We start from the raw sequence: 15234 nt of genomic DNA, 5'->3' as shown, positions 1-15234 counted from the left end.
TCTCGAGTACACGCACAAAATACACTTTAAAAAAAAAAAGCAGTGTTTTCTGTGCCAAGAGTGCAGTCACTGCACATTTCCAGCTCAGTGACCGAGCTGTCAAAGACGACTCTCGGCCTCTACTGATAAATGTGAGCATGTGGGACTGGCTTCCGATCGTGTGTCTACTATGGCAGCCAATTACAGGATAAAGAAAAGATTACTTCTCTCTCTAATAGTCCCAATAACCAGTGTCACCGGGAATAAATCCAAAATTTTGAGTTGCTTCCAGAACAGGGATAGAGGGAAAATCTTCAAATGAGTTAGTTGTTCCCTGAGCTGGCTACACACTATACAATTTTCTTGTACAACTTTCCTTTAGATTTAACAAAATCATATAATATGAGGTCAAAGCTAAACACTTAACCTTACACTACATAGTTGAAGGTAAATCTAAAGGAAATTTAACAACAAAAATTGTATGTGTATCCAGCTTAAGAAAATTCCCCCCCCCCACATTGGAAAGATATCCTTTCACTTCCTGTTGGGACTACAGAACAGGAAGTAAAGAGAAATATCCCCAATGAAACACAGATGGCAAAAAAAAAAGTTTTGACCCTTCCTTACTGTGTTAAAAATTAAAAAAAAAAATCCTTTTATGCCCCATTCATATATCGTGTAGCAGGAATGAGCCTTCCCACTACATGATATGGAAAGTGTGATCCTGCATGTTGCATAGGGACAGCCCATTCACTTGAAGCTCCTGCTCCTTTTTGGGGGGGTAAGCTTTGCATTGCCACGACAGATTTGCATCACATTTGGGGTGCCATTTAAGGATAATGATACCAAACGTGCGTCATGTGTTTGCATTGGGAATCGCAGACAGAATAGCAGAGATTCTGCCCACAGTTCCAAATCACAAAGTGTGAATGGAGCCTTGGATGTACTGTAAATTAAAAAATGTATTTGTTTCCTTGTTCTGTCATCCTAGGATAGTATGTACCAGACACTGCAGGGCACCGTAGGCTGGTTTGCAGAAGCCGTGGGAGTTCCCCAGGAGAGGAAGTATAACAGTGTTCTCTTTGGTGGTAAGTTATGAAATAATAACGTGAACAATCTATAGTGCTGTGAGGGGTCACTCAGGTTCCACATGGCAGGATAGAAGATTTTTTTTTCTGCAATAATTCTGTAAATTTACAAACTTTGGGATTGCCTCACACATCCAATAATGGTCTGCCTGCACTATATTGAGATCGCACACAACAGAGGTGGCACACAACAGTAATGATAGTGGAGCTAGCATACTCGCCTTGTCCTCGCATCGGGGGTGGTCACACTTCATAGCTGAGTCAGTTGACCTGAAAGATGGAGCAGCTCCCCTGCTCACCTATCACTGCAGGATCATGCAGGGGGGATATAATATATAAATTCGGAGCATATTAAAATGTTCGCTCTTCTGCTCTGTGTGGTAAATCCCAACGTGTTATCAGACTCTTATCTTGACCTGTTATTGAAGGTGCTTGGAACTGAGGAATCCTGAAGTTTTGTGGTCATGGGTTTGGGAAAGTAGAAATTTTCTATAAGGCCATAGTGAGGTGAGAGTCTTATGTGGGGGGTGGATTTATCGGTGGGTTTAACCACTTCCTTACTGGGCACATATACCCCTTCCTGACCAGGTGAAATTTCAGCTTCCGGCACTGCGTCGCTTTAACTGACAATTGCGCGGTCATGCGATGTGGCTCCCAAACAAAATTGACGTCCTTTTTTCCCCACAAATAGAGCTTTATTTTGGTGGTATTTGATCAGAAGCGTCTGGTTTGCGCAAAAGTTATTGCGCTTACAAAATAGGGGACAGAATTATTATTTTTTATTATTTTTTTTTACTACTAATGGCGGCGATCAGCATTTTTTTTCGTGACTGCGACATTATGGCGGAGACATCGGACACTTTTGACACATTTTTGGCGCCATTCACATTTATACAGCGATCAGTGCAATAAATATGCACTAATTACTGTATAAATGTGACTGGCATTGAAGGGGTTAACACTAGGGGGTGAGGAAGGGGTTAATGTGTACCCTGAATTGTGTTACTAACTGTGGGGGAAGGGGGGTGACTGGGGGAGGTGACCGATGCTGTGTCCCTATGTACAAGGGACACAGATCGGTCTCCTCTCTCCCCTGACAGGACGTGGAGCTCTGTGTTTACACACAGAGCTCCACGTCTTGTCCCTGTAGCCGCCGATCGCGAGTCCCTGGCGGACATCGCGGCCGCCAGGCACTCGCATCGGCATCTCAGCGATGCGGCGAGCGCGCGCGCGCCTCCATCCGACGCGCGCCCGCTGGCTGCGCGTGCAGGCCGTAAAAACACGGCCTCCCAGAGATGTAGAGCCACCCTGCGGCCATATAAAGTCGTACGGCCGTCGGGAAGTGGCTAATGCTGCCACCTGTTGCTTTTTACATATAGTACCTTAAGGCAACCCTGTTATGAAAAATAAACATTAAAACTGTTACTGTAAAAAAATTCTTACCTTTCCCATACCCGTGGCACTGTGAATGTTTAACTTTTGGTAGTTACTAGGTGGTTACCCAGGTTACTAAACACTGCTCCATAGCGTAGATTTGCTGGCAGCATGTTGGAGTCGGTTGCAATCAGTGGGTAGATTGTTATTAATTGATACTTCCAAGAGTTCCAGCCTAAGCCCCCCGCCCGGGTCCACTGCGGCTCTTTCTGGTTCCTTACGCTAACCTCCAAATCACCACAGCAATGCTATTTACAGGTATAGTAACAGCGTTTTTAAGATTTATTTTGCAAGACAGGGTCACTTTAATCTGTTCAGCAGATTTCTTCTCTTTAGTTGATGAGACTCTCAGAGATCAATGAAAGTGAATCTTGCATAATGCCTAACAATGTGATAAAATACTTTGCGGTGCCCTTGAACACCTGTAAAAAACTGACCACACATGTTACAATATGATTGCACAATCTCCTTTTAGATTTACCAACAACTATGCAGTGTGATGGTCTACCCGCCTAGATACAAATTGAATGGATTGTTTAGGTGGGCCTTAACATGAACATTATAAGATTAGATTGTATTCCATGTGGTCAGCTTTAGTCTTCATATTGATCTCAGTGTCTCTGGGGAGCCCATTGGATCTTGGAGTTAAGGCTGTACACAGTGTTGCAACTTCTAAAATGTAAGCCCCACCCCATTTGTTCAACAGTCCAATGCAACGGCTTCTAAAGCACACTTGGCACTGGGAGGGAGGGCCTTATTCTTGACTTTTTCTGAAGTTTTGGCCTCATGGAGAACAGGGCTTATGATGTAAGTGTAGCAGTGCGAGAATAAACTCTGTGAAGGTCCCTAGGCAGTCCAAACCGTGGGCCCCCCTTTGCAGGTTTCTAGAGGTTTCTCGTGCACGTGCTCTAGTGAGATAACATTGAACTAAGTAGTGTACACATTAGATGACTATTGATACTGTACATTACACGTACGTAATGAGAGTGGAAGAGCTCTTGCGCTATCGGTACTAAAAGCTAGGGGGCACTGCTGCAGTCACCTGATAGTCTGTCCTCGCCAGAAAAATGGAAAATGTGAATAGGTGATGGTGACGCGCTGTCTTACTAAACAAACAAAAAGTGATACAGGACCCCCCAACTGGGTAAAGTGACCACTTGGGACAATATCTCAATATATATATATATATATATATATATATATATATATATATATATATATATATATATATATATATATATATATATATATATATATATACGGGTATAGAGCAGGGATCTCCAAACTGTGGCCCTTTGCTAGTCTTTATCCGACCCTTGGGGCACAATTCTTCCCACCGATATAAGGCACTATTTGTCCCACTGATACCAACAATGAGGCACTATATCTTCCACCGATCCCAATGATGGGATACTATACCTCCTACTAATAGGGGGAACACACCTCCTCCTATTGGCTATCAACCCTAAAGCCATATTTATTCTCACTGATGCTGGGCCCGTGACATGTTCTGCCCCTGCTGGCCACAATCCGGCCCTCCTAAAGTCTGAAGGACAATAAAGTGGCTCTTTGTTTGAAAAGTTTGGAGACCCCTGGTATAGAGTATACCAAAGTATAGCAACAATGTGAACTAACAGTGCAGTAAGTAGTACAAATGCTCAAGCAGACATATGGCAAATGTAAACAAAAAACAAATGAATTGAATTAAATAAAATGTCTACTGAAAACACATATATGTGAAATAAGCACACAAGTGTATAATAAAGTCTAATAAAATAGTGATTCCAAGAAAAGCCAAAATCCAGTGTTTGGGAGAGCAACTTCAGTGCAGACACCTCTTGTGTTACCTAAATGCTCACCTCAGAGATATAGCACGGACAGCCCAAAGTACCACAGGTGTATCCTCAAGACTGCAGCGAGACTTGTTTGTAGCTGGGAAGGGACTCCACATCAGATGGGCATAAAACAAGGGAAAATAGCAAAGGGATAATAGCATAATCCTGAGAGAGTACTTGATAAAAAATAATAGATCACATATACATGCACTCACATGGAGGCCATGGATAGTGGGCCTATCTCCAACGAACACCGAGTTCGTACACTGGTCCTGTCTGTGTTCCTGGGTGTTCCTGAGTGTATACAGAGTGTCTCTCCTCTGCTTCTTCCACCTCCTGCCTTGCCACGTAGTGTCAAGTGTATTACTCAAAGGATTTGGATGGAAGGAAAGGGAGGGAGACCCATAGTGCAATACCGCATACAAAGTTTAATGAAAAAATAGAATAAAACTCACCTTAAAACGAAGGGGCAGTTCCAAAACACCAACGAGCGGCGAGCTCGTCTCCCTGCCGTCCCTGGGACCAGGAGCACTAGATCCTACACGCTCTGACGGCAGGGAGACGAGCTCGCCGCTCATTGGTGTTTTGGAACTGCCTCTTCGTTTTAATGTGATTTTTATTCTATCTTTTCATTAAACTTTGTATGCGGTATTGCACTATGGGTCTCCCTCTCTTTCCTACCATCCAAATCCTCTGAGTAATACACTTGACACTATGTGGCAAGGCAGGAGGTGGAAGAAGCAGAAGAGAGACACTCTGTAAACACTCAGGAACACAGACAGGACCCAGTGTACGAACTCGGTGTTCGTTGGAGATAGGCCCACTATCCATGGCCTCCATGTGAGTGCATGTACAGTGAGGAAAATAAGTATTTGAACACCCTGCTATTTTCCAAGTTCTCCCACTTGGAAATCATGGAGGGGTCTGAAATTGTTATCGTAGGTGCATGTCCACTGTGAGAGACATAATCCAAAAAAAAAAATCCAGAAATCACAATGTATGATTTTTTTAACTATTTATTTGTATGATACAGCTGCAAATAAGTATTTGAACACCTAAGAAAATCAATGTTAATATTTGGTACAGTAGCCTTTGTTTTCAATTACAGAGGTCAAACGTTTCTTGTAGTTTTTCACCAGGTTTGCACACACTGGAGGAGGGATTTTGGCCCACTCCTCCACACAGATCTTCTCTAGATCAGTCAGGTTTCTGGGCTGACGCTGAGAAACACGGAGTTTGAGCTCCCTCCAAAGATTCTCTATTGGGTTTAGGTCTGGAGACTGGCTAGGCCACGCCAGAACCTTGATATGCTCCTTACAGAGCCACTCCTTGGTTATCCTGGCTGTGTGCTTCGGGTCATTGTCATGTTGGAAGACCCAGCCTCGACCCATCTTCAAAGCTCTAACTGAGGGAAGGAGGTTGTTGCCCAAAATCTCGCAATACATGGCCCCGGTCATCCTCTCCTTAACCACTTGGGATCCGCCTGCCGTCAATTGACGGCTACAGTGCGGATCCCAATTTCCAAACTGCCGTCAATTGACGGCCGCCCCTTAGGGCGGTCCCCGCGCGCGCTCCAGAGCGCGCTGCGGGGAAAATCTGTGTTGGCCGTGTCCCTCGGACACAGCCAATTACAGATCGCCGCGAACGGCCAATCAGAGTGGCCGTTCGCGAGGCGATCTGTGCGGCCAATGAGAGAGGATCTCATATGTAAACATATGAGATCATCTCTCATTGCCGTTTTACACAGAGACAGCGGTGCTGTCTCTGGAGAGGAGACGGATCTGTGTCTCTTGTACATAGAGACACAGATCGGTCACCCCCCCAGTCACCCCCCCTCCCCCACAGTTAGAACACTAAGCAGGGATACATTTAACCCCTTCCACACCCCCTAGTGTTAACCCCTTCAATGCCAGTCACATTTATACTGTAATTAGTGCATATTTATAGCACTGATCGCAGTATAAATGTGAATGGCGCCAAAAATGTGTCCGATGTGTCCGCCATAACGTCGCAGTCCCATTAAAAATCGCAGATCGCCGCCATTTCTATTAAAAAAAAATAATTAAAAAATAATAATTCTGTCCCCTATTTTGTAAGCGCTATAACTTTTGCGCAAACCAGTCGCTTATTGCGATTTTTTTTTTTTTTTTACCAAAAATATGTAGAAGAATACGTATCGGCCTAAACTGAGAAAAAAAAATGTTTTTTTTTTTTTAAATTGGGATATTTATTATAGCAAGAAGTAAAAAATATTGTATTTTTTTCAAAATTGTCTCACTTTTTTGTTTATAGCGCAAAAAATAAAAACCGCACAGGCGATCAAATACCACCAAAAGAAAGCTCTACTTGTGGGGAAAAAAGGACGTCAATTTTGTTTGGGAGCCACGTCGCACGACCGCGCAATTGTTAGTTATAGCGATGCAGTCCCGAAAGCTGAAATTTCACCTGGGCAGGAGGGGGGTATATGTGCCCAGTAAGCAAGTGGTTAATACAGTGCAGTCGCCCTGTCCCATGTGCAGAAAAACACCCCCAAAGCATGATGCTACCACACCCATGCTTCACAGTAGGGATGGTGTTCTTGGGATGGTACTCATCATTCTTCTTCCTCCAAACACGGTTAGTGGAATTATGACCAAAAAGTTCTATTTTGGTCTCATCTGACCACATGACTTTCTCCCATGACTCCTCTGGATCATCCAAATGGTCATTGGCAAACTTAAGACGGGCCTTGACATGTGCTGGTTTAGGCAGGGGAACCTTCTGTGCCATGCATGATTTCAAACCATGACGTCTTAGTGTATTACCAACAGTAACCTTGGAAACGGTGGTCCCAGCTCTTTTCAGGTCATTGACCAGCTCCTCCCGTGTAGTCCTGGGCTGATTTCTCACCTTTCTTAGGATCATTGAGACCCCACGAGGTGAGATTTTGCATGGAGCCCCAGTCCGAGGGAGATTGACAGTCATGTTTAGCTTCTTCCATTTTCTAATGATTGCTCCAACAGTGGACCTTTTTTCACCAAGCTGCTTGGCAATTTCCCCGTAGCCCTTTCCAGCCTTGTGGAGGTGTACAATTTTGTCTCTAGTGTCTTTGGACAGCTCTTTGGTCTTGGCCATGTTAGTAGTTGGATTCTTACTGATTGTATGGGGTGGACAGGTGTCTTTATGCAGCTAATGACCTCAAACAGGTGCATCTAATTTAGCATAATAAATGGAGTGGAGGTGGACATTTTAAAGGCAGACTAACAGGTCTTTGAGGGTCAGAATTCTAGCTGATAGACAGGTGTTCAAATACTTATTTTCAGCTGTATCATACAAATAGTTAAAAAATCATAAATTGTGATTTCTGGATTTTTTTTTTTTTATTATGTCTCTCACAGTGGACATGCACCTACGATGACAATTTCAGACCCCTCCATGATTTCCAAGTGGGAGAACTTGCAAAATAGCAGGGTGTTCAAATACTTATTTTCCTCACTGTATATGTGATCTATTATTTTTTATCAAGTACTCTCTCAGGATTACGCTATTATCCCTTTTGCTATTTTCCCTTGTTTTATGCCTATCTGATGTGGAGTCCCTTCCCAGCTACATACAAGTCTCGCTGCAGTCTTGAGGATACACCTGTGGTACTTTGGGCTATCCGTGCTATATCTCTGAGGTGAGCATTTAGGTACCACAAGAGGTGTCTGCACTGAAGCTTGCTCTCCCAAACACTGGATTATGGCTTTTCTTGGAATCACTATTTTATTAGACTTTATTCAACTTTATTATACACTTGTGTGCTTATTTCACGTATATGTGTTTTCAGTGGACATTTTATTTCATTCAATTCATTTGTTTTTTGTTTACATTTTGCCATATGCCTGCTTGAGCATTTCTACTACTGCACTGTTGGGTCACATTGTTGCTATACTTTAGTAATATATATATATATTGCCCCAAGTGGTCACTTTACCCAGTTGGTGGGTCCTGTATCACTTTTTGTTTGTTTAGTAAGACAGCGCGTCACCATCACCTATTCACATTACACGTACGTAGGTTGCACCAACATTTTTTTTACATACTGACAGCTGAAAGGAGAGCTTTTATGAGACTAACTGTAATGTGAACCTGATGTCTATGATTTATGTACTTTTATGTCGTAATTGGGTACATTACATTAATACAGCATTTTCTCTTAAAGAGGAAGTAAACCCTGATGGGTTTTACTTCATCTTTTGTTACCTGCAAAGTAAAAGCATAATGGGCTAGTTTATATCGCATACTAGCCCATTATGTGGCACTTACCTGAAAACAAAGCATGTGATGTCCCCGCTGGTGGAAACGTCCATCTTCACCCCTCTTTCTTCCTGGGCCCTGTAGAAACGGTCGTGCCCGTTCATCAGTGCGCATGCGCCAATGACGTTGGCACAAGCGTAAATATCTCCTAGACCGTGGGTTAGGAGATATTTCCAGTACCTACAGGTAAGCCATATTATAGGCCAGGGTTTCTCAACTCCAGTCCTCAAGGCGCCCCAACCGGTCATGTTTTCAGGATTTCCCACAGATGAAACGGCTGTGGTCATTTCTAGGGCAGTGAAACTGATCAAATCACCTGTGCAAAATAATGGAAAGCCTGAAAACATGACCTGTTGGTGTGCCTTGAGGACTGGAGTTGGGAAACACTGTTATAGGCTTACCTGTAGGTCAGGGATATGCAATTAGCGGACCTCCAGCTGTTGCCAAACTACAAGTCCCATGAGGCATAGCGAGACTCTGACAGCATCAAGCATGACACTCAGAGGCAGAGGCATAATGGGACTTGTAGTTTGGCAACAGCTGGAGGTCCGCTAATTGCATATCCCTGCTGTAGGTGAAAGTGGCATGTAAGGGTTTACAACCAGTTTAAGTCTCGATTTACACTAATGCAATGCGGGAACCAGCGCGATTCCTATGCAGGTTCCTGCGTCGCCTCTAACTCGCAGGCAGTTCACACCGTGAACCGCTACGGGTGTCAATAGAAGGTTAATGACACCACAAATCTGATTCCAGTAGAGACCAAAAAAAGGGTCCTGCATCATTTTAGTGTGAATGTGATGCGATTTCAGCCATACAAAGTGTGTGACTGAATTTGCATCACACAGACATTGCATGTGATGTGGACAGCAATGCGGTGCGAATCACATGTAATGTCTGACATTGCATATGTGTGAACCCAGACTTAATGTAAAGTTTTTTTCTGTTTTGTTTTGAGTTGATTCATTTTTTCTATCTTTAGTAAACAATTTCAGAAAGTTTTATTGTAGTTTTCTTTCAAGATCAAATCAATATTATTTTGATCCGTTGTCACAGGGCCCTTAAACTGAATGGGACCCATAGGCTTGTGCCTACTCTGCCAATTTGGTAATCTGGCATTGAAGGGTTGAGACAGAGATCAAGCTGAAGACTATCAAAAAAGGTTTTACGTAGTTGTTACCGTTTAGGCACTGTTGGGCCAGGACAGGTTTGCCTTATTAAGTCTCACACTAGAAGGGAAGAATCAAAATGTCATCACTGTCCTCATGCAACCCTAGAAAACTCAGCAGCTGTAATATGTTAGGATTTGTTGTTTCTCCAATATAATAATGAGTGTTTTTCAGGTCTCATTGGCTCCCTCTTCTCCCTCCTGCAGTTTATCTGCTCACCGCTCACTGGAGCAGCCTCGGATTATCTAGGAAGACGGCGAGTCATGATGATAAATTCAGTATGTTCTAACTTTATACTGCCTGATACATATATATGTGGTTATAGCTGTTATGTAAAGCAGTTATTTCTAAATAAATAATTTGCTGATATAGTTACTGTAAGGGAATCCAGTATTTGATCCACTGCTGATTTTGAACGTTTATCCACTGAAAAAGAGATGATCAGTCTATAATTTTAATGGTAGGTTTATTTTAACAGTCAGACACACTTTGGATTGGATCTGGTTTGTAATGTACCGTATTTATCGGCGTATAACACGCACAGGGGTATAAAAACGCACCCTAACTTTAAGAGGGAAGTTTCAGGAAAAAACCTTTCCACAGCCCCCTGCCTATAACACGCAGGCACAGTTTACCCTTTATTTCCATGGTAAAAAAGTGAGTGTTATACGCCAGTAAATACAGTATATCTTTTACAAGGTTGATAAGGTTGAAAAATAACACTGGTCCATCCAGACCAACCTGTGTGGTTTGTGTATGTTACTACCATTATTAATATCTGTGCACAGTCTGGTTGCTTTACTAAAACTGGAGAGTGTAAAATCTGGTGCAGCTGCACATGGTAGTCGATCAGCTTCTTACTTCAGCTTGTTCAGCAAAAGGATAAGTACACTTTTGGTAACATGTTACATGTTCCACCTGATTTTAGGGTGGAACATGTAACATGTTCCCAGGGCTGTAGCCGTGGCCCCCCGCCCCCCTTGTGGCATCTCAACAGGGAGATGTGCCCCGTACTAGCTGTCAGTTTTTGAAAGTAGCGCGGCTGTGCGGGGCTCCGCCCACATTGCCACATCATTCATACACAGAGCTCTATGTATGAATGAACTAAAAGTCCTGACAGCCTTAGCAGCTGTCGGCTTGTAGTTCTCAATGAACTATCACAGCGCTGTGGAACGCTGTAGTAGTTCATTGAGTCTCCCTGTCAGCGAGTATTGGCTTACCTGTATGGCATCTACGAATAAGCAGATATCCTGACACTATGCAAGAGACCTGCATGGCATCAGCTAACTGCTGTTCACAGGTGCAATGCTTTACAGTATGGGTGCTCAACCTGTGACCCTCCAGCTGTTGTGGAACTACATGTCCCATGAGGCATTGCAAGGCTGGCAGTTAGTTTCTCCCAGAGGCATGATGAGACTTGTAGTTATGCAACAGCTGGAGGGCCCCAGGTTGCTACCCCTGATCTAGCCCATGGGTGCTCAACCTGTGGCCCTTCAGCTGTTGCAGAACTACAAGTCCCATGAGGCATTGCAAGTCTTACAGGTACAAGCATGACTCCCAAAGGCAGAGGCATGATGGGACTTGTAGTTTCGCAACAGCTGGAGTGCCACAGGTTGAGGACCCATGCTTTACAGGCTCATAATACAAGAAATAATAAATGCACATTTTTATACCTGCAAAAAGATGTGCATTTGTTTTTTTGTACAAAGATGAACTTCTCCTTTTTAGCTTTGACAAAAAACCTGGAAGCCGATTGGTTTCTATGCAGAGCTGCAACGGATTTTCCACTCTCCAGTTTTAGTAAATCAACCCCATTGTGTTCCCTAGAAAACACCTCCTGTATTATTTCTACTTCACGCAGACACCATCTATCGTAGAAGGTAATTCCACATCCTTACCGTTCTAACAGTAAAGAACCCCTTTAGCAGTTTAAGATTGAACCACTTCTTTTCCACCCTTGTTTGGCCATGTGTCGTCTTTTGAGACTTAAGATTAAATCATTTTTTCCCAGTGATACAGTCACCATTCACAGATTTGTACATTGCAATCATATGCCCACTTTAGCATCTCTTCTCCAGAGAGCATAGGTTTAATTTTTGTAGTCACTCCTCATAACTGAGGTCCTCCAGCCCCCTTGTTAACTTTGTTGCCCTTCTCTGGATTCTCTCCAGTTCCAGCAGATCTTTCTTCAAGATGTGTGACCAAAACTAGACGGCATCCCCAAGATTTTGTCAAACCAGAGTTTTGTAAAGTGATAGAATAATAGTTTCATCTTATGAGTAATTACGCCTTTTAATGCATATATATATTCCTCAATATTGTGTTTCTTGAAAAAGACAGAAGGAGGTAGGTGGAAGTAATTTCCTAGAAAGTTTAGAGTATTTCCAGCCTGAGCCCCATGGTTTTTATCTTTTAAATCTGATTGGAGAGGCCAAGAAACTGATTATGTTGCTCTTCAATGTCTCCGTTTCTGGCAGTTTGGCATAATCGTATCCTATGCTGTATGGGCCATGTCAAGAAATTTTGGAGTTTTCCTTATCTCTCGCATCATTGGAGGATTAAGTAAAGGAAATGTTAGCTTGTGTGCGGCTGTAATAGCTGACCTCCCCTCCATGAAGGACCGCAGCAAGGGAATGGTGAGTGTGGAGTGTGTTCTGTTATGACAAATAGGAGATGATGATCTAATCTTTGTCTTATAAAATCTTTATGCTTTGTTTATATTCTATATTTCAATGTATTTTTATTGAATAAAAACAAGTTCCGAAGTAGACAGACACATATGCTGAACTAAACAAAGTTTTTCAGGTCATCATCATAACAATACAGAGATATAGAAAATATGGCCATAACACACTCGTCTTCCATTTATCACAACAGAAAAACATAAGGTTTACAACAGGCCCCATATACAAACATCCGTATTACATAAGAAAATTCTAGAAAGAGAAAGAAGAGGGAAAAAAAAGGGGGAAGAGAGGAGGAAGTGGGAAAAAAAAAGGGGGGGGGGAAAGAAAGAGGGTCATCCCGGAGATCCCTACGGAGACGAGATATAATCAATCCATGGATCCCATATTTTGTTAAATTTCTTCGTATTATTGCAAAGCATTTGTTTATATTCTAAAAAAAGTCATCATATATACATGAACACAGATAGTCAGGAAGCCCATAGACATTAAATGGCAGTTTTCAGTTAATGTTGTACTGGTCGACAGCATCAGATACTTCTGGCAGAGAACCAGTAAGGAACGCTTTGCAAGTGAATCAACATTTTGCAAAACATTTTTTTTTTTACAAGACCCCTTTCACACTGGGGCGTTTTTCAGGCGCTTTTTCTCCTAATCATGAAACACCAGTATCTAATTGCCACCATCACCCCCTGCACCCTCCCTCCTCTTACAACAGTCCACTCACTCTCAATGTATCACCCTGCTTCCAGGAACCAGCCCCTCACTCTCATGTGCCCTCTGCAATACCTGCTCTGTCTGTAACAAGCTCACTTCTGTCTTTGGCATTTTTATCTCCCACTCCTTTAACTTACTGTCCATTACTTAAACCTGGCTCCAAGAATCTGACACTGCCTTTCCTGTTGCTTTTTCTTATGGTGGCCAAGGGATGAAAAGGTGGTGGAGTTGGATTCCTTCTTTCCCAACTGAGGGCCTCCTGGATCAGTGTCATTCATCCTTGATGATTTCTCAGCCTGGTCATTCTTCTTTTTTGTATGAAGGTTAATTTTTATCAACATTTTACGACAAGAAAAAGCACAAATACACATAGCCATGTGCATAGTACAAAAAGACACAGACATTTGTGAATTAATGTTCACAACTGATATTGTAACCAGACCATGTAAAGCACTTTGTACATGTAATAAAGAAAAAAGAAAGAAACGGTTAAAGAACAATCAGACATATAAGATAACTTATGTACGTGCTAGCAATTGGCAAGCACGTACTTTTGCTAAAAGTCTCGCCTTGTAAAACAACCCATTCAGTTTAAAATAGAAATAAAAGGCAAAACACTTGTGTATAGATATATCCCATATCATCTGTTCTCGGCTGCATAAGAGCTAGGGGACTGGACAGGTTTGACCATTGGAGGAGAGCAGGCTGAGTTCTTAGGACAACTAGAGTACTGACCACGCAGTGTCCTCATGCCTAGAGTGGTCAGTTTTTAACAGGAAAGTAGAGGGACTGGCAGGAACACCAGAGATTTCATACAAAGGAAGCAATGCAAAGAGAACAGAATACTTTTTTTATGCAAGGACACAGTACAACAGGCACATGTAAGGAATATGAAATGTTGGGTTTACATATTCTTTAACCTCATCTTTTGACCCAACTTATTCCTTCTCACTTTGATGGTAACACCCTTAACCTTGTATTCTCCCTCCTCTGCACTCCTTGCAACCTCTCCAACACCCTCATTCCTTTCTCTAAACACAACCTTATCAATTTCATGATGTCCTTGTCTTCAACTGCCCAGCCCTCCAAACAGAAAACCATAACTTGTAGAAACCTTTGACGATTATCTATTCAACTACTGACTGTGTCAATAACAAAATCTCACCCCTGTTCTGCTCTGACCTCTCGTCCTCACTGGACGCACTTCGTCCCCTTGTTACACACAGATTTAGGCCCTGGCCCCTACAACCATGGCAAATTGTTGCCACCAGAAATCTCAAGAGACATAGTCGTGGTCTTGAGGAACTGTGGCATAAAATGAAATGCAATTCCTGCCTCTGTGCTGCCAAACAAACCTATTACATTACTCTCGTTAATACCCACTCACTCGCTCACTGCCCAGGATATTGTCAGTCATTTCAAAAATAGCGTGAAGCAATTCATGATAAGATCTCCACTATATTCCCTACCTAACATGCCTGTCTACCACCACATTCAATACTTCTCTTTTGGTTACTACAGTGGAAGTTGCCAAACTTTTCTCACACACCCACCTTTCTCTTAGACAAGTGATAGCAAACCTTGGCACCCCAGATGTTTTGGACCTACATTTGCCATGATGCTCATGCACTCTGCAGTGTAGTTGAGCATCATGGGGAGTTTAGTGCCAAGGTTCGCCATCCCTGCCCTAGACCCCTCACAACTGTGGTCACCCCTTGTTCTATTCTGCGCTCACTAACTCACATCCTCAATTTCTCCCTCTCTAATGGCACCTTCTGCTCCCCCCCCCCCCTCCCCGGGCACCGCTATATTTAAAAAGCCCTCAATGGACCGCATTGGCCTGAACAGCTCCTTGCTCTCATTTAATGCAAAATATCTAGAACGCCTAGTCTACAACTGTCTGAGCCACTACCTTACTGAAAACAACCTTCTTTACCCCTTACACTCTGGCTTCCACCCAACAAACTGCAAAATACTGCTCTACTAAAACTCACTATTGACTTACCAAATGATAAAACCAATGGCTATTACTCCACACTAAGTCTGCCTGATT

The 15234-nt window shown here is 42.8% G+C and overlaps 1 protein-coding gene across 2 annotated transcripts in view; it reads left to right on the top strand.

Moving 5' to 3' along the window:
- The window catches only part of MFSD10 (major facilitator superfamily domain containing 10), a 96208-nt gene that overhangs the window by 37105 nt on the left and 43869 nt on the right, over window positions 1-15234 (top strand). For both annotated transcript variants that reach the window (XM_040335336.1, XM_040335335.1), the window contains exons 3-5: window positions 971-1067; window positions 9955-10058; window positions 12258-12416. In XM_040335336.1, the coding sequence (XP_040191270.1) occupies window positions 971-1067; window positions 9955-10058; window positions 12258-12416 (360 nt within the window). The remainder of the gene's footprint in view (window positions 1-970; window positions 1068-9954; window positions 10059-12257; window positions 12417-15234) is intronic.

Source organism: Rana temporaria, chromosome 1 (genome assembly GCF_905171775.1).
Source record: "Rana temporaria chromosome 1, aRanTem1.1, whole genome shotgun sequence".
NCBI classification, from domain to species: Eukaryota; Metazoa; Chordata; class Amphibia; order Anura; family Ranidae; genus Rana; species Rana temporaria.
The sequence above is the reverse complement of the archived record's forward strand: the minus strand, read 5'-3'. Positions and strand labels throughout refer to the sequence as shown.